The sequence below is a fragment of the Anomaloglossus baeobatrachus genome, chromosome 2 (assembly GCF_048569485.1).
Source record: "Anomaloglossus baeobatrachus isolate aAnoBae1 chromosome 2, aAnoBae1.hap1, whole genome shotgun sequence".
Lineage (NCBI taxonomy): Eukaryota > Metazoa > Chordata > Amphibia > Anura > Aromobatidae > Anomaloglossus > Anomaloglossus baeobatrachus.
Genome location: NC_134354.1, coordinates 695,559,077 through 695,583,075, shown reverse-complemented (window position 1 = coordinate 695,583,075; position 23,999 = coordinate 695,559,077). Strand labels below are relative to the sequence as shown.

Genomic DNA, 23,999 nt, shown 5'->3' with positions numbered 1-23,999 from the left:
ATTTACATAAAAAGTTTACGGACCACTCCAGTCCTGAGAAAATTTGGGCCTGCTTCATAAAAGGTTTTAAGGCAGAATTCTGTTGTAAAAATATTTGAAAAGTTTTGGCACAACGTAAGGCTGAGCTAAAATAATGCTACTTTTGACGTTATCCCACCATTTTCCCCCAGATCCAATATACTGGGTGGAGCTCGGGGAAGACATGTGCGTGGTATCCTGTGCTCAAATTTATGATGATCGGTGGCGTTCCTTATACCACAAATGTTACTCCCGTCCTAGACTGAAGTAAGGTTGCATACGCAGAGGCACTTTTCAGAAGTTCCAGATTCATTAAGAGGCGTGTGCCTCTTAATACATCAGGAGTAGAGTTAAGCGAGTATCGAAATATTCGTGTTCACTATACTCGTAATGAGCACTGTGTAATACTCGCGTATCCATTCTGAATAGTGAATACAATGCAAGTCAATGGGATATGCTAGTAATTTTCTACTGGAATCCAGCAGAAAATTACTCGCATTTTCCAATCAGCAGAGTATTTCTCGCATATCCCATTGACTTGCATTGTACTCCCTATTCAGAACAAATATGTGAGTAGTATGCAGTATTCATTATTAGGGATGATCAAATATCTCAAATATGCACCTACGCCCATATTCGACGAATAGGTCGCCGCTATTTGTCTATTTGCGAATATTCGATGCACAATGTATGTCTATGGGAAACCCGAATAGTTGCCGAATAGCAACTATTCGGGCTTCCCATAGACTTACATTGCACATCCAATATTCGGAAAGCAGCGACCTATTCATCGAATATTTGCAAAGCCAAATATTTGTGATATTCGATCATCCCTATTCATTATGATTATCGTGAACACGAATATTTCGATACTCACTCAACTCTAATCAGGAGCTTCTGACTCCAGAATCACCTTTATCAACACCGGTGTGAAAAATGCTGGTCTTGATGAATTTTTTTGATGGAATTGATGAATTGTTTGTATTTTTCTGGCTGAATCAGCCCTATGCTTATATTAGTGCCAGCTTTACGCATCCAGTATTCATGGTCTGAGTATGGACCACAATGTTCTAACCACCCATGGTTCTCCTAAACCAAACTCAACAGCCATAGTCATATATGCATCAAGGAAATATGAAACTAGCCTAAGGGAGACTGCCTTCTTTGAAAGAATCAATTTAGTGCTAGGATTTCAACTTGGTATTTACTGTAAGTTTGATTGTCCAAGAATCCTGAATGTGAAAGACTATATGGTAACATGATTTCTCACTTTTTTGGGTTACACTAATTTTAAAATGATTCTCTTGATCAATACATACTGTATATGCTATCAAGATCAAAGATGATCAAATCCTATTGTTCAAGTTATCTTAAGTGTAGAAATGGTAGAATTGATTTTCCAATCTCACTAGTTAGGGGGGCTTTACACGTTGCGACATCGCTACTGATATATCGTCGGGGTCACATCGTTAGTGACACACATCCGGTAGCGACATCGCAATGTGTAAAGCCTAGGTGCGACGATGAATGAGCGCAAAAGTGACAAAAATCGCTGATTTGTGTCACGTCGTTCATTTTCATAATGTCGCTCCTGCTGCAGATACGATGTTGTTTGTCGTTCTTGCAGCACCACACATCACTGTGTGTGACACCGCTGGAACGATAAACATCTCCTTACCTGCGTCCACCAGCTATGCAGAAGGAAGGAGGTGGGCAGGATGTTATGTCCCGCTCATCTCCATCCCTTCGCTGCTATTGGCCGGTCATTTGGTGACGTCGCGATGTTGTCGCTGTGACGCCGAACGCACCTCCCCCTTGATGAAGGGATTGTTCGGCAGTCACAGCGATGTCGCTGACCAGGTATGTGCGTGTGAAGCTGCCGTAGCGATAATGTTTGCTACGGCAGCAATCACCATATATCGCATGTACGATGGGGGCGTGTGCTATCGCGCTGGACATCGCTAGCCGATGCTAGCGATGTCTCAGTTTGTCCGCCTTAGTTTGTCCTCAACATAAAGGGAACATGTCACCAGGAATTCACCCCCCATACTATTTATATGTTCATGCAGCTCTTTAAAATACAAGTCCAGCAAGACCTTTATATAGTCAGTCCATTCCTCCATTACAAAGAAACCAGTGAATGAATCAATATGCAAATAAGGCACGTTGAAGCTCTTCCCAAGCTTTTGTACTTTCTCTATGACCCACCCAGCGCTGCCTTTTCCTGCTTCTCTGAAAGAAGATTTACTTGGTGTAACACCGTAAGAAACTGTCAGTCAAGCAGGAGGAGGCAGCTCTGGGTGGGGAATAGAGCTGGAGTGACAGAGGCTTGACAACAGATTGCATATGCTGAAAGCAATTCAGACTCCCACGTATATCCATTTAAATGTTGAATTATCATAAATGCAGAAATGGATTGGCTAATTAAAAGGGCTCCTGGACCTGATATTGAAAGAGCTACATGTGCATAGGAATAGTTTGTTGAAATCCTGCTGACATATGCTTCTAATAGCTGTCACAGTTCATACCATATGTCACCACTGGAAATCATTCTTAAGTGTTTTTCTATTCTTGGAAATTGTTGCGTGCAATGAATTTTTTGTATTTTTACTCTATAGGAAAACTTAGATTTCAAATGCTGTTGTCCCCACAAAAAATATGAACCACATATATGTATTTTTAAACATTTTTTATCATTGTGGCCAATGGGCGATATACATGTCAATGAATATAAAATGTGTATAACTTAGACCAGTGTAAATGGAATTATCACCTTGGCAATACTAAGAAAATCCTGAAAACATGACCTGTTGGTGGCTCTTGAGGACTGGAGATGGAGAACACTGTCTTAGACATATACCTTTAATGCATACCAATAACAAGATGTATACAGAGACTAACAACCTGATTGGGTATGTTTCCTCCTAATCACACACCATACTTCAGCACTTTCAGCACTATCTGCAGCATTTTAAAAGATTCAATCCCAATATGTAGTAGATGTAATAATAATAATATTAGCAAATACCTCCATTTAGAAATATAGTATAGTTCTTCTGATATAGCCATGTCTCTTATCTCATGTGCAGGGCATTAGTAGCTTTTGTATCCATGATTACGACCATACATATAGTGACAGTTGCTATCCTGTTTCCCCTAAAATAAGACATCCCCTAAAAATAAGACCTAGTAGAGGTTTTGCTGAATTACTCAATATAAGGCCTCCCCTGAAAGTAAGACCTAGCAAAGTTTTTGTTTGGAAGCATGCCCGCCAAACAGAACACCAGGGCATGTTGTATATGGAAATAATGGTAGTAACAAGAAATTCTTGATAGGATTCACAGTTTGTCTGTTTATGCTGGTTTGTGATGAAAACTACTGTACAGTATATAATAATAATTTTATTCATTTATATAGCGCTATTAATTCCATAGCACTTTACATACATTGGCAACACTGTCCCCATTGGGGCTCACAATCTAGAGTCCCTATCTGTATGTCTTTGGAATGTGGGAGGAAACCGGAGTACCCGGAGGAAACCCACGCAAACACGGGGAGAACATACAAACTCCTTGCAGATGGTGTCCTTGGTGGGATTTGAACCCAGGACCCCAGCGCTGCAAGACTGCAGTGCTAGCCACTGAGCCACCGTGCCGCCCAATGTTCATTTTTTTGTTCAACAATAAATATAATAACTAAGACATCCCCTGAAAATAAGACCTAGGGCATCTTTGGGAACAAAAATTAATATAAGACACTGTCTTATTTTCGGGGAAACATGGTAGTAGTCGTAAACCTGGATACCTAAGCCACTGTAATATGACGTAAGCGACATAGCTAATCAGGAGAATTATATTACATTTCTAATTGGAGGTATTTGCTATTATTATTATTATTATTATTATTATTATTATTATTATTATTAATACACCTACATAAAAGGATAGGATCTTGGAGATGAGAATACCCCTTCAAGTGTGGGAGTAAGTTGAAAATATTATAACTTGAGGCCATTGTATTTGTTAGCATTACTTCATATTTCTCCTGTGCATTTGCTTTCATGTCCTACAGAATGATGTATTATATGTCATGACAAACTCTGATCCAACATATTTATGACCAGATAGAACACGTATTTAAGTGTCTTCCCCTTAAGCACTATGACTTGCCGCTTTAGCATTTCTTCTTCCCAAATTACTTGGAGTCACACTTTTTCGGTCATCCCACTTCTTGTTATTGTTTGGGGTGAGTGTAACTCTACTGATTGTCTTCTCCGCATATCCCTTTCTTCCCAGTCTTCTGCAGGCTCCAGCTCCCCACGCAGGATGGCTATTCTTTCTGAGAAAGTCTTAGTGTTTGGGATTAGTATAAAGTGATACATCAAGGATCCTAGGGTGGCTCCAAACATGGGTCCTAACCAGAAGACCTAAGAATAATGTAGGGGACAAAAACTAGGATTATTCATTGTCACACTCTATTCTAATAAACCTATGTTGCTTGTAGAGTTGTCCACTGCAAATTTGGGAATGACTCCGCATTTTGCTGACAGTAAACTTAACTGTATTAAGAAATGAAACAACAATAAGGGTGGGATACAAAATAACGACTAGTGATGAGTGACCACTACTATACTCAGCGGCTCGGTATTCCTAAGAAGCAGTTTGATGTGTGGATGGATGCAACACCAGTACAATAGTATAGTGGAAGTCAATGGAGGATGCGATCATTTTTCTGGAAGATTTCTCAGAAAAATACTCGAGACCCCTATTGACTTTCATTATACTGGGGTACTCAAGTAGCGCCCATCTGAGCATCCAACTGCTCGTTATGAGTACCGAGCACCAGAGCATAACTTTATCTTTCCTTCGATATAGTTATTATGAGGGCTTGTTTTTGTGGGACAAGATGCACTTTGAATCACTCCATCCGTTTTATTATTTGGTGTAAAAAGTGTTTCAAAATTGTGAAACAAGTGCATATTTGCTATTATTTTTTTGTTTTTTTTTATTTAAAAGCTTATATGATTCCATTTCACAGTACAATTTCACTGATACCAAACATGCAAACGTTTTTTTTTATTCATGTGGGGGAAAAATTGTACATTTGTAAAAGAAAACAAAAATAAATAAATGTGGTCTGTATTTTGATATTCCGAGATCTGCAATGTTTTAAATTTTCCGCCAATGGGGCTGTGTAAGGTCTGCCAGCTACAGTGGCCTGTTAGACCATGCCAGTAACATGGCCTAACAGGCATTCTGTCTGTATAACACTGACAGGTGTAATGCATAGCTCCCATCTTTGAAAGAACAGAAAGAGGGACAAATCACGGGGTGTGCTATGTGCACCACAGCAAATTTTGTGCATGCTCCTAGACATACCCCAATCCACACTCATTTGCCATTTCTTTCTACCCTGGTAGGAGGAGATGTCAGAGGGGCAGTGGAAGTGTTGTATATTCCGCAGATGCCAGAGACTGCAGGTGGAAGACCTAAATCTGTGACTATCCCACTGCTTCCAGGACGGCCAATTCTACAGATGAGCGGATCGATTCACAGGACTCATTTTTTTCCCCAAATTTTTTTTATGTTTCCTGAGCATCAATGCATATTCACATTTCAATGTTCCCTATTTACATCCTTCAGTTTTCCCCTCTCCCCTTTACTTCAGTGCAACTGTTATTGGATAATATATATTATGTTCAGTTTGCATAACTTGAGACCTTCAGTTTAGGAAGTGCCAACAATTCTTCTATTTTTGTATTATGGAGTCGTGTCCTTTGGCTGTGCACTCCTCCTGGTGAACTCATGTGTTTTAATTTTTCTTTTGCAGGTTAGCCTATATAAGAGGTCAGTTTGGACACAAAGAGAGGCATAAATTAGATTAGGACCCAGTTGAGAGTAAGGCGGGCTTTGCACCGCTACGACATCGGTAAAAATGTGTTACCGACGCTGCAGCTATAGTCCCGGCCCTGTCGCAAATGCGATATCTTGTGATTGCTGCCGTAGCGAATATTATCGCTACGGCAGCTTCACATGCACTTACCTGCCCTGCGATGTTGCTCTGGCCGGCGACCCACCTCCTTCCTAAGGGGACGGGTCGTGCGGCGTCACAGCGACGTCACACGGCAGGCGGCCAATAGAGGCAGAGGGGCGGAGATGAGCGGGACGTAAACATCCCGCCCACCTCCGTCCTTCCACATTACAGCCGGGGCGAAGGTAAGGAGATGTTCCTCGCTCTTGCGGCTTCACACACAGCGATGTGTGCTGCCGCAGGAACGAGGAGCAACATCGTACCGTCGAGGCTGCAAAATTATGGAAATGTCGGACCCTACACCGATCATACGATAACGACGCTTTTGCACTGCTTAATCGTATGTAAAAGGATTTTCACACTACGATATCGACAGCGACGCCGGATGTGTGTCACTTTCGATTTGACCCCACCGACATCGCACCTGCGATGTCGTAGTGTGCAAAGCCCGCCTTACACCTTGGCATGGTAGCTGGGCTGAAGTAAATTTGTCCATTTTTAGTTGCAAAGTAACTCATTTGTTCCCTATTTTTTTTCATGTTTTCTCAGCAATAATGCATATTCATATTCCAATGTTCACTATTTACATCTTTCAGTTTTTTCCACTCCCCTTTATTTGAGTGCAACTGTTATTTTTGATAATATACTGCAACTATAGAGGCTGTTAGTTTAAGTCCCAGAGGGACATAGAAAAAAAGAGGAAAAGACCATTTTGAGATTAGAAAGGAATTGACATTTTTTACAATTGTTTTTTTTTATTATTATTTTTTAGTTATTCTATAGGAACAAAACAATTTAATTATTTGTTCATCTTTACAATACAGGTACATAGAACAACACTGTGTACAGATGTATCTCTATGTACCTGTAAAACCTGCTTGGAGGTTCCCAGCCTGCACTACAGGTCAAGTGTACCAAATCCTCTTATATCCCTGAGTCTAAGTGTCGCGGGCGGGGAGGAGGGTGTCAGCACACTACGCTCACCCCTTCTGCTCGGGTCCGGCGGTTGCTGCTCAGTGGTGGCTCGAGCTGTGGGCCGGATCCCGGGGGTTTCTCGAGCGGCACTCCTCGCCCGTGAGTGAAAGGGGTTTGTTGGGTATGGGGATTGTTTATTGTCCGTGACGCCACCCACGGTTGTGGTGATTTCACCACCGCTGCTCTATATGGGGATCCCGGGGATGGTGATGCGGAGCAGCAAGGTGTTGTGTTGCCCCTCCGTGGGTAGGGGTTGGTGATCCCGGGGCCCGGTGATGGCTTGGGAGGTGCAGGGCCTGGTGGGCGCAGGGACGCGGGGGCAGCGCTGTGCCTTGCGGCACTGTGGTACTCACTCAGCCTGAGACGTTGACACAGTTTTTACGGTAAACCAAACGGCTGGTAAGACGGTCCCACGGACGGCTGCACTTGCTCTCCCAGTAGGTGACGGTGATGTCCCTCTTCCTTGCACCTTTGTTTACTTGTTGGTTGCGATGGGTCCCCACCGGTAACCCGCTCCCCGGCTTCAAGCTGGACCGGGGGAGCTCTACTCTTTGCCCGCAGGTGCTGGCCCTGAGAAACTGGTGCCTTGGCGGTGGCGGTGTCTCTCCTACTCTGGTTGGGCTGTTGCCTTCAATCGGGACTTGGTTGTTGGGGGATCTACATCCCCTTTACTGACGGATTTGGCAAATTCTGGCGACTCCTAGCCTTGCCGGGGTCCGAGAGGCCCCTGCCCTGGTGCTGACTGTCCTTCGGAACACTGCTCCAGACCGCCGGGCCACTACCCGTCCGCAATCCTTCCAGGAACTTCCAAACGGTCCCCCTCCAGACAGTCACCGCCGTTGCTGACCTTGCTGACCTGTCCTGCACACAGCTGGACTACTTCAGGCTTTCTCTCTGTCACCACTCTTGCTTTCCTCCTTTACCACTTTACTTCCTTCTACTTTCACTTCCTTAACTCATCTTAGCTGTTTACTCCTTCACTTCCCTAGCTTATCTGCACTTCACTCAAGCCCTGCCTGGACTAATCTGCCTGGTACTTCCTGCCTCCAGAGCTGTGAACTCCTCGGTGGGCGGAGCCCACCGCCTGGCCCACCCCCTGGTGTGAATCATCAGCCTCTGGAGGAAGGCAACAAGGATTTTTGGTTAGCTTTGGTGTTCCTAACTGGGATGTAGGGTGTGGTGGTGTGTGACCTGTGTCCCCTGGCTTGCCCAGGGCGACACATTCCCCCTTAGCAAAATGCAGACCGTCCGCGGGCTGCCGTTCAACACCGGTTTTATTTTTCTGTAAAAGATAACATGGTAAAATAATAACATATGTACATTTTTAATAACTCTTCCCTTAACGGGAGGCACATTTCTTTAACGTTGCATAACGGTTTACGGTTACGGTTTCCGCTCTCTCCCACCCAAGTAACCTGGCCCTGATGCTGCCCCTAAAACCCAGGCAGCACCCCTTGACCCACAGTCCAGCACACGGTACCCGAGCGGGATCTGTCCTTCCCTCCAGAGGGTAGCCACCGGTTCCTTTGGTGGCTGGGCCCCAGCCTGCTCTGCTCAGGGCCCTCCCTCCAACCTGCCTCTCCGGAGGCGGCATTGCGGAAAACAGTAACAGCAAACAACATATTTACAAGCCACTTAACGTTTGTGGGTGCCCTGCAAGTTCACGGGCTTGTCCATGGATAGTTCCCATGCAAAACTTTTAACGGTCCCCACGGGGACAACGGTGCCGGCTCCAGCCAGTTGCAAATCACAAAGCAATCAGGTTAAACTTCGGTAATCATTTTCATAATTCTTTCAAACTTTTCAAACTTTTAAACAAACAAACACTCTTTACATTCCCTGACCCCTTTTACTCATAGAACGGTCTCCCTGTACCTAAGTGGAGGTCTACCTAGGTTAGAACGGGTGGACCTTCGGGGACCGGTGTCAGTGGTGCTAGACAGTGGGGTAGAGGAAACAATCGGTTCCTCCTCCCTGCTATAGTGTGGAGCAGGCGGAGGTGTAGGGGAGCTGAGTACAGGTTCATCCCTGGGCACTGGCACTGGTTCTGGCTCACGGTTAACCGCTTCCACTACTTCTTCATCCACGGGTTGTGGGAACAGTATCACTGGAAGAATCACCGCTCCGTTCTGTGTAGGCCAGTTTGCTGGGAAGTTACCCATTACAGTGTGGATTACCTCTGCTGCTTTCTCTGCTGGTGGAGGAACCGGTACTTCAGCCTCTGCCTCCAACGCTGGGGGGCACCTTTTTAGATGGTCCCAGGAAACTGTGGCCAGGGTGCCCCCTTGGTCACGACTGATCTGGTAGGCCTTCCCATCTCCCCATTCGGTGGGTTATATGACGTAAGGGACTTGCTCCCACTGATCATCCAGCTTGTGGGCCTTCCTCTTCCGTTTCAGCACTACATCTCCTGGCTGGAAAGGACCCGCGGACGCCTTCTGATTGAACCGGTGCTCCTGCTGTTCTCGACTTCGACTGAGGTTTTTCTCCACATACTCCTGGATTTGCCGGTATTGTGCTCTCCTCCGACTTTCCCACTCCGCCGTCGAAGGGAGTGCTTCTGGGGCCTCCAACCCCATCTCCAGATCCACCGGCAGGCGGCCAGGCCGAGCCCTCATCAGATACGCTGGGGTGCACTTCGTCGAGCTAGAGGGGATATTATTGTACATGTCGACCAAGTCGGGTAACTTTTCCGGCCACAGGTTCCGTTCTTCCAGCGGTAGCGTCTTGAGAAGCCCCAGGACCAAGTGGTTCATTTTCTCGCACATGCCGTTGGTTTGGGCGTGGTACGGAGTGGTCCGGATTTTCTTGCAGCCGTACAACTGGCAGAATTCGTGGAACACCTCTGCTTCAAAGGCTGGGCCTTGGTCGGTCAGCACCTTTTCGGGGTACCCATGGGGTCGGCAAAAATAAGCCTGGAACGCTCGAGCAGCAGTTCGACCAGTCAGGTCCTTAACAGGAACTACCACCATAAATCTTGAGTAGTGGTCTACAATGGTCAATGCGTAGGTGTACCCACTTCGGCTAGGGGTGAGCTTGACATGGTCTAGGGCGACCAACTCCAGCGGCTGATGGGTGACTATTGGATGTAAGGGTGCCCTCTGGCTAGTCTCGTCCTTTCTCCTCAGCGTACAAGGACCGCACTCTCGGCACCAGGCTTCCACCGATTCACGCATCCCACTCCAATAGAACCGCTCCCTCAACAGCATCTCCAGCTTCTTCCACCCGAAGTGGCCAGCACCATCATGGCATGCCCGCAGGACAGTAGCGACGTCAGCTTGAGGAATGACCAACTGGCATATTTTCTCATGGGTCTTCGGGTTGATCAGCTCACGGTACAGCCTCCCTTGGTGTAGGTAAAGCCGTTTCCGTTCCTTCCACAAGCGTTGGGCTTCGGCTGGAGCGGCAGGGTCTATTCCCGTAGCACCTTGTTCCACCAGAGTCTTGACAAGGCGAACAGCCGGCGCTTGGTCCTGAGCTTCCTGCCACTCTTGACTGGGCCGTGGGTCCAGATCCACTCGTTGCTGATGTACTTGTACCCTCTCAGTAGGCGGCTGGTGAAACGCAGGCAACTCGATCTCCTCGAGGTCGTCATCCTCGCACCCCTCTTCTGACAAATAGGGCATTCGGGAGAGTGCATCAGCATTTATGTTGACGCGACCGGCTTGGTACTTTATGGTGAAATCATAGTTGGCTTAGCCGGGCTACCCACCGCTGCTCCAGCGCGCCCAACTTGGCCGTGTTTAGGTGAGTCAGCGGATTGTTGTCCGTAAACGCGGTGAACGTTGCTGCCGCCAAGTAGTGGCGGAACCGCTCCGTGATAGCCCACACCAACGCCAATAGCTCGAGCTTGAAAGAGCTGTAGTTCTCAGGGTTCCTTTCGGTCGGCCGGAGTTTTCGGCTAGCATAGGCAATCACCTTCTCCCTTCCATCCTGGACCTGGGATAGGACCGCTCCTAGCCCCACGTTACTGGCGTCCGTGTGGAGGATGAACGGGCGCCCATAATCAGGGTACGCCAGGACCTCTTCTCCAGTCAAGGCCGCCTTCAACTGGCAAAAGGACTCTTCATGCTTGTCCTCCCACGACAGTGGGGCTCCAATGAGTCTACCACCTTTGGTCTGTCCCACGAGGAGGTCTTGCATGGGGGCAGCCATCTTCGTGTACCCCTTTATAAAGCGCCGATAGTACCCCACCAGACCCAGAAACTGCCTTACTTCCCTCACTGTAGTTGGTCTCGGCCAGCTCTGGATGGCAGTAATCTTCTCAGGGTCGGGGGCGACACCATCCGCACTCACCACATGCCCTAGATACTGCACCCTGGGTTTCAGCAGGTGGCATTTAGAGGGCTTCAATTTCATCCCGTACTTGGCAAGGGACGCGAACACCTCGGCCAGGTGCTCCAGATGGGCCTCATACGTCTGGGAATAAACAATCACATCATCCAAGTACAACAGGACGGTCTCGAAGTTTAAATGTCCCAGACAGCACTCCATCAGCCGTTGGAAGGTTCCGGGGGCATTGCACAGCCCAAACGGCATGCTATTGAATTCGCAGAGCCCCATCGGGGTGGTGAAGGCGGTCTTCTCCTGGTCCTCTGGGGCCACGGCCACTTGCCAGTATCCGCTGGTAAGGTCAAGGGTCGAGAAGTAGTTTGCAGTTCTCAGTGCAGCCAAAGACTCTTCAATATGAGGTAATGGATAGGCATCTTTATGGGTTATCTGGTTGATCTTCCGGTAGTCCACACACATCCGCATGGTACCATCCTTCTTCTTGACCAGTACCAACGGAGCGGCCCAGGGACTACAGCTGTCCCGAATAACCCCTGCCTCCTTCATATTCCTCAACATATCTTTGGCACACTGGTAATGTGCAGGGGGAATAGGTCTATACCTCTCTTTGATAGGGGAATGTTCACCGGTGGGGATGTGGTGTTGGACTCCCTTGATCTGCCCAAAGTCTAGGGGGTGCTTACTGAAAACCTGTTCGTACTCCTGCACCACCCTGTATACCCCTGCCCTGGTGCTGACTGTCCTTCGGAACACTGCTCCAGACCGCCGGGCCACTACCCGTCCGCGGTCCTTCCAGGAACTTCCAAACGGTCCCCCTCCAGACAGTCACCGCCGTTGCTGACCTTGCTGACCTGTCCTGCACACAGCTGGACTACTTCAGGCTTTCTCTTTGTCACCACTCTTGCTTTCCTCCTTTACCACTTTACTTCCTTCTACTTTCACTTCCTTAACTCATCTTAGCTGTTTACTCCTTCACTTCCCTAGCTTATCTGCACTTCACTCAAGCCCTGCCTGGGCTAATCTGCATGGTACTTCCTGCCTCCAGAGCTGTGAACTCCTTGGTGGGCAGAGCCAACCGCCTGGCCCACCCCCTGGTGTGAATCATCAGCCTCTGGAGGAACGCAACAAGGATTTTTGGTTAGCTTTGGTGTTCCTAACTGGGATGTAGGGTGTGGTGGTGTGTGACCTGTGTCCCCTGGCTTGCCCAGGGCGACACATAAGCAGTGGCTTATTGGTAGATCTGCTGCTTATAGACAAGAAATTCACAAGTTTTAGTTTTGGGGGAGACCAGAGAAGAGAATTGTTTATTTAATTCATGTGTGTGAAGTGAGATGCCTGCCCCTGAGGAGGTGTTACAGAGTCGGTGAGAAGAAGTTGCGGCAATGCCCTGACTGCCGGAGCAATGGGACTGAGCCCTCAACTTGAGATAGTCCCGCTGAATCCAGGATGGTTGGGAGCTATGGAAATGTATTGCCATGCTTGTTCATTGCAATACCTCATGCCAACCATCAGAGTTATAAAAGTCAAGGTCCCAAATAGGGACTAAGTAAAAAAGTTAAAAAAAAATTGTAACAATTAAATAAAATCAGAAAATAAAGAAAAAATGAAAAATATGATTCAAATAAATAAGTATATGTAAGTAAAAATAAACAAAGTACACATTTGGTATCACTGCATCTGGAACAACCCAATCTACACTGGTAAAACTGTCCCACTAGTTAACTCCTTCAATGAACACCGTAAAAAATAAACAAAAAACATAGCAAAATCTATGTCTTTGCAGCATACAGCAGTCAAAAGTGGAATAAAACACAATAAAAAATGTAAATATAAATCGTATAGCTGAAAATGTCATCTTGACCCATGAAAAGCAAGCGACCATTCACTTTCCAAGAATGTAAAAAAATAAAAAAGCTATAGCTCTCAGAATTCAGCAATCAAAAATAAATTGTTTCCTATAAAATTATTTTTATTGTATAAGAGTGGCAAAACATGAAAAACAATATAAATTTGGTATCGTTGTATTCATACTTACCACTAGAATAAAGCTGTTACTTTTACTACATGGTGAACGGCATAAAAAAATACGATTTTTGAAACTTTATTTCTGCTTGATTCTCTCACCAAAAGTGAAATAAAAAACAATAAAAAAAATTATGTACCCAAAATGGTAGCAAAAGAAACTCCAAGTCATCCCGCAAAAAACAAGCCCTCACATGACTCTGTCGGCAGAAAAGGAAGCTATGTACTTTATATACTAAAAAACCTTTATTTTGTAAAAAAGAGATTTTTTTTTTTTTTACTTTTTTTAGTGCGATAGTGGCCAAGCTTAAAAACCCTATTTAAATCTGTATTGTTGTAATGGTACTCACCGGCGGAATAAAGCCGCCTTATTACTTATACTACAAGGTGAATGGTGTAAAAAGTAAATTAAGTCAAATTTGCAACTGCTGTTGATTTGTTCATTCTGCACCCCAAATATCGCAGTACGACACAGCTCACATTTATTCTGCACTCTACGCTGAGCGCTTACACCAGTGTTCCCATGGAAATTTCTAAAAAACGTGATTCAGACAAAATTCCAAAATTCTGAACTCCAATATGGTACTCCATCCCTTCTCAGCTTTGCACTGTACCTCAAAATTAGTTTAAGTACATGTAGGGTATAGGTGCACTCGGGAAAAACTATACAACAATCTGTGTGTTCCATTTTGTGAAGCACCTGTGGGTTCAAGGTGTCCCCCACACAGAAAACTCCTTGATGGATGTAGATTCCAAAATAAGATGACTTGTTGGGGGTTTCACTATTTAAGCACATCAGGAGCTTTGCAAATGCAACATGGCTATCTATTCCAGCCAATTCTGCGCTCCAAAATTCAAATAACACTCCTTCCCTTCCGAGCTGTACTTTGTGCCCAAACAGTAGTTTTCCACGGCATATTATCCCTGTATTCAAGATAAACTTCACAACAAATTGTATAGTTCTCACCTGTTACCCTTGTGAAAATGAAAAAATGTGGAGTTAAAGCAACATTTTGTGGTAAAAGTGTATTTTTTTTTTTCATTTTTACTACTCAACATTATAAAATTCTGTGAATCACCTGTGGGTTCTAGGTGCTCATTGCACTTCTAAATAAATTCCTTAAGGGATATAGTTTCCAAAATGGGGTGACATGTGTGGGTGTTTCATAATTTAGGCACATCAAAGGCTCTGAAAATGCAACATAGTATCAGCTACCTATTTCAACCAATTTTGCACTTCAAACTTCAAAAGGCACTCCTTCCCTTCCAAGCCCTGCCGTGCGCCCAAACAGTAGTTTTTCACGCCATATCGTGTATCGGTGAACTCAGGAGAAATTGAACTATAAATTGTGCTACCCATGTAAAAATAGAAAAAGTTTGGATTAAACTTACATTTTGGGGATAAAAATGTATTTTTTCATTCTCATGGCTCGATGTTTTAAAATTCTGTGAAGCAACTGTGGGTTCAAGGTGCTTGCCAAACATCTAGATAAATTCCTTGAGGGTTGTAGCTTCCAAAATTTGGTGACTTTTAGGGGATTTCCACTACATAGGCCTATCAGTGGCTCTGCAAATATAACATGGCATCCGCTATATCTTCCAGACAATTTTGCACTCCAAAATTCAAATTCTTCCCTTCCAAGTCCTGCTGTGTGCCCAAACAGTGGTGTGTTTTTTTCACCACATATGGAGTTTCACTGTACTCAGGAGAAATTGCAGAACAAACTGTACACTATTTTTTCTTGTTCTATTTTTGAAAATGAAAAAATTGGGGCTCAAGTAATATTTTTATGGGATAATATAAAATTTTCATTTTTTTTCCTTACACATTGCTTTAATTCCTGTGAAGTACCTGAAAAGTTAATAACATCTTGAATGTGGTTTTGAGCACTTTGAGGGGGCAGTTTTTAAAATGGTGTCACTTTTTGGTATTTTCTGTCACATTGGCCCCTCAAATTCACTTCAAATGTGATGGGGTCCCTAAAAAATTGGTTTTGTAAATTTTGTTAGACAAAATGAGAAATTTTTAATATAATTTTAACCCTTCTAACCTGCTAGCAAACAAAAAAAACATGTTTAAAAAAATGGTGCTTATCTAACATAGGCATGTGGCAAATTTTATTTTTTAATGATTTTGTGTGACAGAACAATCTGATTTAAGGGCATAGAAATAACAAAGGTCAGAAATTGCAAAACGTTCAAATTTTGGGGGTCACATTATCGATATTTTCTTACGTAAGCACAAATCATAGCGACCAATATTTACCACCAACATTAAGTACAATGTCTCACGAAAGAACAGTGTTAAGCCCCTTTCACACGTCCGTGTTTCAGGTACATGTGACATTATGTGTGACATCTGTTTTTAACACGGATGTCACACGTACCCATATCATTCTATGGTGTTACACATCCGTGTTTTCACACGGACCATGTGGCCCGCACATACACATGGGGACATGTCCGTTTTTTCTCCTGCAGCACAGGTGTCACACGGATTTCACACTGATGTGATCCGTGTAACATCAATGTGACACGTACTGGAGAAAACACGCGTCTTTGAAATGAAATGATTTTCTATACTCACCTGTCTTCAGTGCTGCTGTCTTCGGTGCTGCTGTCACTTGCTTCCGACTGCTGCTCATTGGATATTCACTGCACCACAGACTAAGAAGCAGCAGCATCACCAGAGACCTGAACACTGGGAACAGCATCACCGGAGACTGATGATTGTGGTGCCCCTGAGGCTACAGTCGCCACAGGGTACTGCACCTCACTTAAGTTGCGGTCCTCATCCTGGATCCAGAGGAGGTCGGTACTGGTTCCACCACACACCATCTCACACAGACAACCAGATTGGCCTCCCCACTGGGGACCAAACATGGGGGGCTGACACTAGCGACAGGGAACAAGGGGAGGGAGCAGCAAAGAACAGTTAGAGAGTTCTCCAACAGGAGAGGAAGAGAGCAGTCGGGTTTACCAGTGGCTTTGTTGGGACGCAGGAGTCAATTCGTCTGCCGAGGGGAGAACTTTGTTGCTCCTTCGGGACCGGCGCTGTGCAGGGTGCAGAATCCTAGGGCGGATTTTACTTCAGGTTGTCCACCAAAATCTGCAGGCCAGGGGGATTGCACGTCCCTCCAGCCCCCACAGTTCCTGGAGCACAGTGCTATAAAAGATCCAGCATCATGTTCCAAGGCAGGCCCCAAAACGGACCCGTGGCACCTGCATATGGGACGGGAATAAAACACTTTTCAAGAACCGGGGTCCCCAAGAGCTTCATGCCATGGGGATCCATCATCAAGAGCAAGGAGGAAGGGCCCACCATCCATTGTACCGGTTCTGACCTCCAACGGATTCAGGATCGACTGGGGCCCATCATGGCGGTGACTGGCATCTCCGGGTAAAACCAGGACTGTAAGTAAAGAAAACCTTGAACCCATAGAGACTGTGTCCGCCTGTCCTTGCTGGCACCCCACACCATGGCGCCCTCCATTACTACTCCCCTCATCATCTTCCTCGGGACCCGCTCCCCCTATGGGGAGCAGAAACATCTCAGCTGTTACTACCATCTGCCCCGGAGGACAGCGACAGCAGTGGCAGCTATTCCCTGGCCACGTACCGCAGGTGGCGTCATGAAAGCAAACCTCCATTACCACCCCCTCCTTTATTGTACACCTCGAGGCCACGAAACCGGGCAAAAGGGCCACCCCATCACATCCCCAGACCCAACATCACTAAGCCCGGTGACGAGTAATTTAACCCTTGCCCTGTGGGTGCTACATGAGTATCCAGCATTGTGTGTGCAGGAGGTCATTGGAATATCCAATGACCTCGAATGACCTCCTGGCAACACCCCTCTACCGAAGTTGTTGCGACAGTGACTTCCCGGGTTCATCAGAGTTTATGGTGAACTCCGCTGAACCCGTGACATCAATGTCGCGACAACTGAGGTAGCACGGGTGTTGTTGGGGTGTTGTCAGAAGGTCATCCGAGTTCATTGGATACGCCGATGAACCTGTGACATTACTGCTGCATCCGCACACACACTGCTCAGGGCGCCCCTGTGCTGACCTAGGCTGACCTTACGAGGTCCAGGTCACCGCAGGGAAACACACACAGCAGTGTGTGTGTACCTGCAGGGGCTGCTCTCACAATCAATGGGGAACATTCGGTTCTCCATTGAATGTGCCAGCAGTATTGGATCGACGTGGGCCCCCCTAATTGGATTACGGCTTTGACAGGGAAATAAATTGGAAAAGAGGGTGTCTCTTGTCTTTATTTATTGAATAATTTTCTCTTTTATGTTTTTTCAGGTTTGCTTTTGGGGAATGTCATGGGACCTCGCAATGGATTATGGCAGACCTGTTCTATTTTTTTTTTTTTTTTTTTTTAAAAAAAAACAAAACAAATTGCTGAACAAGGGCTGGAGTCAGGGGATTTTTGTTCAAATAAACTTTTTTATTCTCCTTTCAACTACTGAATTAGTAATGGCCATGTATGTTATATGCCACCCATTACTAATATCAGAGCTTGATGGAAGCTAGAGCTGGCATCAACCCCACAACCCCTGTGTTTGCCACCGCACCAGGGCAACGGGAAGAGCTGGGTCCAGCACCAGAATTGGCACACCTAATGGATATGCCACTTCTGGGGCGGCTGCAGGCTGCTATTGTTAGGCTGGAAAGGGTCAAATAACCATGGCCCTTCCCACCCTAATACTATCAGCCCCCAGTTGTCCGCTGTACCTTGGCTGGTTTTAGTAAAATGGAGGGGACCCCATGTTTTTTTTTTTTTTTTAATCAAAATATTTGAAAAATAAGCGTGGGATCCCCTCTATTTTTATATTATATTATAACCAGCCAAGGTACAGCAGAGAGCTGAGTGTTGCAGCCTGCAGCTGCTGCTATTCCTGTGCTGGATATGAAAATGAGGGGGGAGAAGGCGGTAAACCTCACGTCCTTTTTCTTTTCTTTAAATTGAATAAAAATGCTGTTTAAGATGCTATTTTATATGTATTTTCTTTCTTTATATTTCTCTATCTATTTTATCTGTTCTATCTATCTTATCTGATCTATCTAGGTATCTATTTTATCTTTTCTATTTTTTTATATCTATCTGTAATTTTTCAGTCTTTGCCCATCTTTTACACATTAAAAAAACATTAATTTCAGCGTCATGCATTTTCTACCGGTACCAGTCACACTGATGTCCCACGTATGCAAACACGGACGTCATACAAATGTCACACGGATGACCATACCGGTATGTGTGGCTTGTACCTGTTTAAATACGGATGTCTGAAAGGGGTCTTAGGGGCACTTTGCACACTACGACATCGCAGGTGCGATGTCGGTGGGGTCAAATTGAAAGTGACGCACATCCGGCATCGCAGGCGATATCGTAGTGTGTAAATCTTTTATGATACGATTAACGAGCGCAAAAGCGTCCAAATCGTATCATCGGTGTAGCATCGGTCAATTCCATAATTTCGGAAGGACCGATGTTACGATGTTCCTCGTTCCTGTGGCAGCACACATCACTGTGTGTGAAGTCGCAGGAGCGAGGAACATCTTCTACCTGCGTCCTGCGGCTCACGCCGCCTATGCGGAAGGACGGAGGTGGGCGGGATGTTTACGTCCCGCTCATCTCCGCCCCTCCGCTTGTTTAGGCCGCCTGCCGTGTGACATCGCTATGACGCCGCATGACCCGCCTCCTTATTAAGGAGGCGGGTCGCCGGCCAGAGCGACGTCGCAGGGCAGGTGAGTGCATGTGAAGCTGCCGTAGCGATAATGTTCACTACGGCAGCTATCACAAGATATCGCAGCTGCGACGGGGGCGGGGACTATCGTGCTCGGCATCGCAAGCATCGGCTTGTGATGTCGTAGTGTGCAAAGTGCCCCTTAGTATCACTCTGTTGAAGCGTTCCAGAGTTATCTATATATAGAAGAGCCATTGTGATTACTCGGTAATCCTGCCCCTGCACATTACCACACGCGGCTCCGTCCTTTACCACACGTGGCTCCGCCCCCCTCCCATTACCACATGCAGCTACATCCCACCATCCATTATCACATTCAGCTACGCCACCCCGCTCCCACTACCACATGCGGCTCCGCCCCCGCGTCCATTACCACATGCGGCTACACCCCACCATCCATTACCACACACAGCTATGCACCCCGCCCATTACACACACAGCTCTGCTACATCTACATTCTAAACCCCTCCTGACCCCACACATAAACTTCACTTCATCCAGCGCCATGACAACCAGCACAGCAAAATCCTGCATACGCTGAGGAACTGATCATGTGACCCCTGACTCCTCCCCTCCATGTGGAGTGTAGTGTCACGGTGATTAACCCGTCACAAAGATTAACCCTTACACTGCCAGCCCACCGGGAATGTCGACAATATTCAACTCTGCCGTGTAGGGCCACGGTAATTAACCCTTACACCCCTAGCTGTATACAGCTAGCTGTATACAGATCGGGGGGGCTGTATCCCCTTGGGGGGAACTGTATACCCTATGTGGGGAAGGACAGCGTGTATACTATTGGGGGGAGGGGAACTGTATACCCTTGGGGGGAGAGTTGTATACCCTTGGGGGAGAGCTGTATACCAGGGAAGTGAGCTGTATACCCATGGGGAAAGCTGTATACCCTTGGGGGGAGAGCTGTATACCCACAGCAGAGTCCTGCATACACTGTGGAGCTGTTCATAATGGGCATGCTGAGCGTTAGCTGGCTGGAAACAGCTAGTTACAACATAAGGTGACACTGGTCAGAATTGTTAAATTTAGTCTGGTCAGCAAGGTGAAAACAGACATGAGGCTGAAGAGGTTAATCCAGAAGATAATGCTTTTGGCTAATAGCGTCTTTACACAATCATGCAAAAGTGTAATACATGTAATTACCTAGTTACATAATGATTATAAAATTATAACCTAACAATTATCAATTAGGATAAACCCACGACCCTGCCCTTCTCATGTGTACATTGTCATGCCATGGAATTCAGAAAAGACTTTTAGATACACAAAGAAAGGTCAACATGGCAAACTTACCCAATGGTCATTGAAAATCCCTGTCACTACTGCTGGCGCGAAGGATCTTGCCGGGTTCATGGAGCAGCCTGTGTAATAGATCTAAAACAATGAAATTATATAAATAATATTCAGAAAAACTACCATTCATAATAAAACAATTCTTGACTGATCAACATGATAAAACATACCAATATAGTAGATTGTTAGCCTCATACAAAAAATGTACATTTTCACAATTTATTTATCTTTGGTTTAATTTGTGAAATATTTACTTTGTATTGGAAATTGGAATTTTTGCAATGGTTAACGTAACCCAAGTGACACCTTAACGCACCGACCATGACATCGCGTCACTCTGAATTGATTTCTCACTTCAATCAAAACTTTGTTGGATAAAGTGATTGATCTTCAAAGTAAAAGGAACAGAATAACTAATCTTAAGAAGCAGAAGAGGTGATCCTCAAAGATGATTTGACTTTCTCTCCACCTCAAACATCTATACTAATAACCTGACAACACAAAAACACATCTCATCCACATTTTTTGTCCTATGTTTCAGCCAGTGTACTACTGCTCAAAAATCATTGTTTGTTTTTAACCCATCAAAGTTACAAACTTCATGACGGAACAAGCTCACTGATGGATTTTATCTCATTTTGCAGCTCGCAATATAAAGGAAAACAAAAACCCTGTAAAAGCCAAAAAGCGCAAAACCCAACTGCAAAAATAAAAATTTAGGCAAAAATACATGCCTTTAAGTAAAAAAAAAAAATACGGTACTCCAAAAGCGTCCTTATATCAACTTAGGACGTTATGGTCCACGTTGTTTCCCTCTTGTTTTTCTTGTACTATTCCTGCCCTCCTTGCCTTGCATTCCCAGTCTATCCCCATAAACTCATTGTTAGAGATGGAGGGGCTTTTCTTTAAACTCAACTTTGCCAAAATTTTCCTAGAAACTCAACTAGTGGCAAATAAATGTCACAAATCTCAATACTGTAAAGTCTTTAATTTCTTCAAAATAGGTGTATAGCACTCCGAGATCTCCTAGGACTGTATTGAGCATGTATTGAACTCTTTAATGCAAACACAGCCTTATTAATATCTAAGTGACAACACACTCAGTTTGTGAAGTAGAAAGTTGTGTTTAAATTTTTAGAATAAGGAGATTTTACTTTTGTTTGTAAATAAAAAAATAAATAAAAATAAAAAATAATACATAAATTGTGGCTTGCTCGTCTCACAAGCCATGGTTTCATGATTTTTTTTCATAAGCAAAATTAGAACAAAGGAGTTTTAAACTATCCTCCTTGTTTGCAGTGTGTGAAGAATAAGAAGAAATGTTATTGTAGTAAGGGTTCGATCACACTGGCGTATATCTCTGAGTGAAATGTAAGGAAAATAAAGAGAAACTGCACTCGGACCCATGTTATTCAATGAGGCAGTGTAGCTCTGTATTTTTTTTCTCAGCCAAGGAAAAAATCTTTCTGTGAGTGGATGTGTAAATTGGATGAGACTCACTTATTGAAAACTATGGGTACAAGAATAAAACGGATAACATATGGACCATCCTAGTGGCTTTCATTTTTTTATGGCTACATTACCATTCTGTAGCAAAGATCACTATAAATTGTCCTGTAAATGATTGTTGAATAATAGCTACTGAGAAGAAAAATATGGATTTCATGCACGTCATACGGATTGCATATGGATGCTAGGTGAAAAAAAAAAAATCCCACTCTCACAGCACTCACATTACATTTGTATTTCACTCGTCCTACTTTTCTGAATGAGAATGGGACTGATTATTTCTACACCAGTGTCAGTGAACCCTAAATCACAGAATAATGATTTCCCAGTCACACTGACTCTGCAGGTTCTGCACCTCCCTATCACGTAAATCTCTATATAATTCACAGACTGAGACTTCTACTTACATTTTGAATATGCTTCAGTTTTGCACTATCATTCCACAATCAAATTTAGGCCTTTTTCTATCCCTATGTAGAATGAGATATGACCCTGGCGTAATATTCCAAGGCTTTGAAATCCTAACATGGTGCTTCTTGGCCGACCCTCACATTTTATAGTGGCTGTGATAGTACCCCTGATTGTCTATGCTATATCATGTTATGTGATATCTGGAAGGTATTACTGGGAAGTCATTATAGCAGTGTCTGACACTCTTTGGCTGTTACTATTCTCTTCAGTGTGTGAAATTTCGCCTCCACATTTTTTTTTGCCCTGAAATCACAAATTGCTCAAATTCAAGGGGGCTTGTCAATTTTATGAAATATGACTTAAAGTAGTAGATCAATACGATTATCTTTAGTCTCTATAACTTCATAACCTGTTAAATAAAATCAAATTTTACAGGTCCCTAGACATTTTTAGATGACTTTTACCTGCAACTTAACAAGCGATCCATGTAATCATGAAGAATAAAAGGGATTTTGTTTTCTATTTAGGTACACTACTGTAAGATGGTGGTCTAGCGGGGTCATGGGGTGGTAGGCCCCTCTAGTAAGTGCCCAAACTCCATTTTACATTACGACATTTCATACAGAAATTCCAGATTCCACAATAATGTCAACATATAACGTATTATTTATAATTCCCGCAAGACATCTTGTGTACAATCTTGTCTACAATCTCTGATACCTACACCAAGGAGGTGTCCAAGTGTCACTGACAGTCCGATAGATAAAGCTGGTGATCCCACATTATCTGTCCTCCGATCGTCAGTAGATGCAAGTATACATAAGACCAGTTGAAGTGTTAGAAAAAGCTCAACAACAAAAGCATTCCCAACATTTGTGTCATTGAATAGCTGCAAAAGAACAGGAGATTTAGAAAATTTATAACATTATATCACCATTAAAACAAAGGAAATCTGAGTAGAGTGATTTAGTTTCTATACAGTCAATGCCTTTTACTTTCCAACCAATTAACGGTAAAGATGGAAACCACAATTCACTAAAAAACTGTGCCAACATGTCAGGTATAATTTGTTGTCTACTATTTTTGTACAAAGTAACACATAAATAATATTTTTTTTACATTTTTATTGGAATTAATAAGTGTAAGAATCAATCTAATATACACAATCATCATGATGGTCGGTGGTAGGCACTATGGTTGCCCCAAGCTTGTAGTATTTTAACTCAAGCTTTTCTCATGACCGCACAACAAAACAAAAACATCAAATTAAATTTCTTACCCCATTTACTGATAGGTTCCCTCTGACTTCAATGGGAGTGAGTCCCTGAATTATGGCTGCCCCAGACACAGCGCCCAGTAACTGAGCTCCCACATAAAACACTGCTCTCAAGAATGAAATCTGAGAGCCCACCATGAATGCTAGAGTGACAGCTGGGTTAATGTGGGCACCACTTATGTGGCCAAAAGCCTGGACTAAAGTGCCAATGCCAAGCCCAAAAGCCAAGGCCACTTGGAGAACACTCGGAGGTGCTGCGTGCCAGTGTAACGATGTGCCTAATCCAAACATAACAAATAAAAGGGTTGCAAAAAATTCCGCAAAAACTGCTCTTGTAAAGGCCACAGAACGAAGCTCCCATAGTCTAAGCATTTCATTAAAGGAAAAAAAAGTTGGGTAATT

The 23,999-nt window shown here is 44.4% G+C and overlaps 1 protein-coding gene across 1 annotated transcript; it reads right to left on the bottom strand.

Moving 5' to 3' along the window:
- Positions 1 to 838: 838 nt before the first annotated feature.
- On the bottom strand, positions 839 to 23,999 carry LOC142292124 (aquaporin-2-like). Its single transcript, XM_075337250.1, has 4 exons — positions 23,601 to 23,999; positions 23,046 to 23,210; positions 20,402 to 20,482; positions 839 to 4,444 (listed from the first exon to the last, which is right to left on the bottom strand). The coding sequence occupies exons 1-4, from the start codon at positions 23,967 to 23,969 to the stop codon at positions 4,223 to 4,225; spliced, it is 837 nt and encodes a 278-aa protein (XP_075193365.1). The 5' UTR covers positions 23,970 to 23,999; the 3' UTR covers positions 839 to 4,222.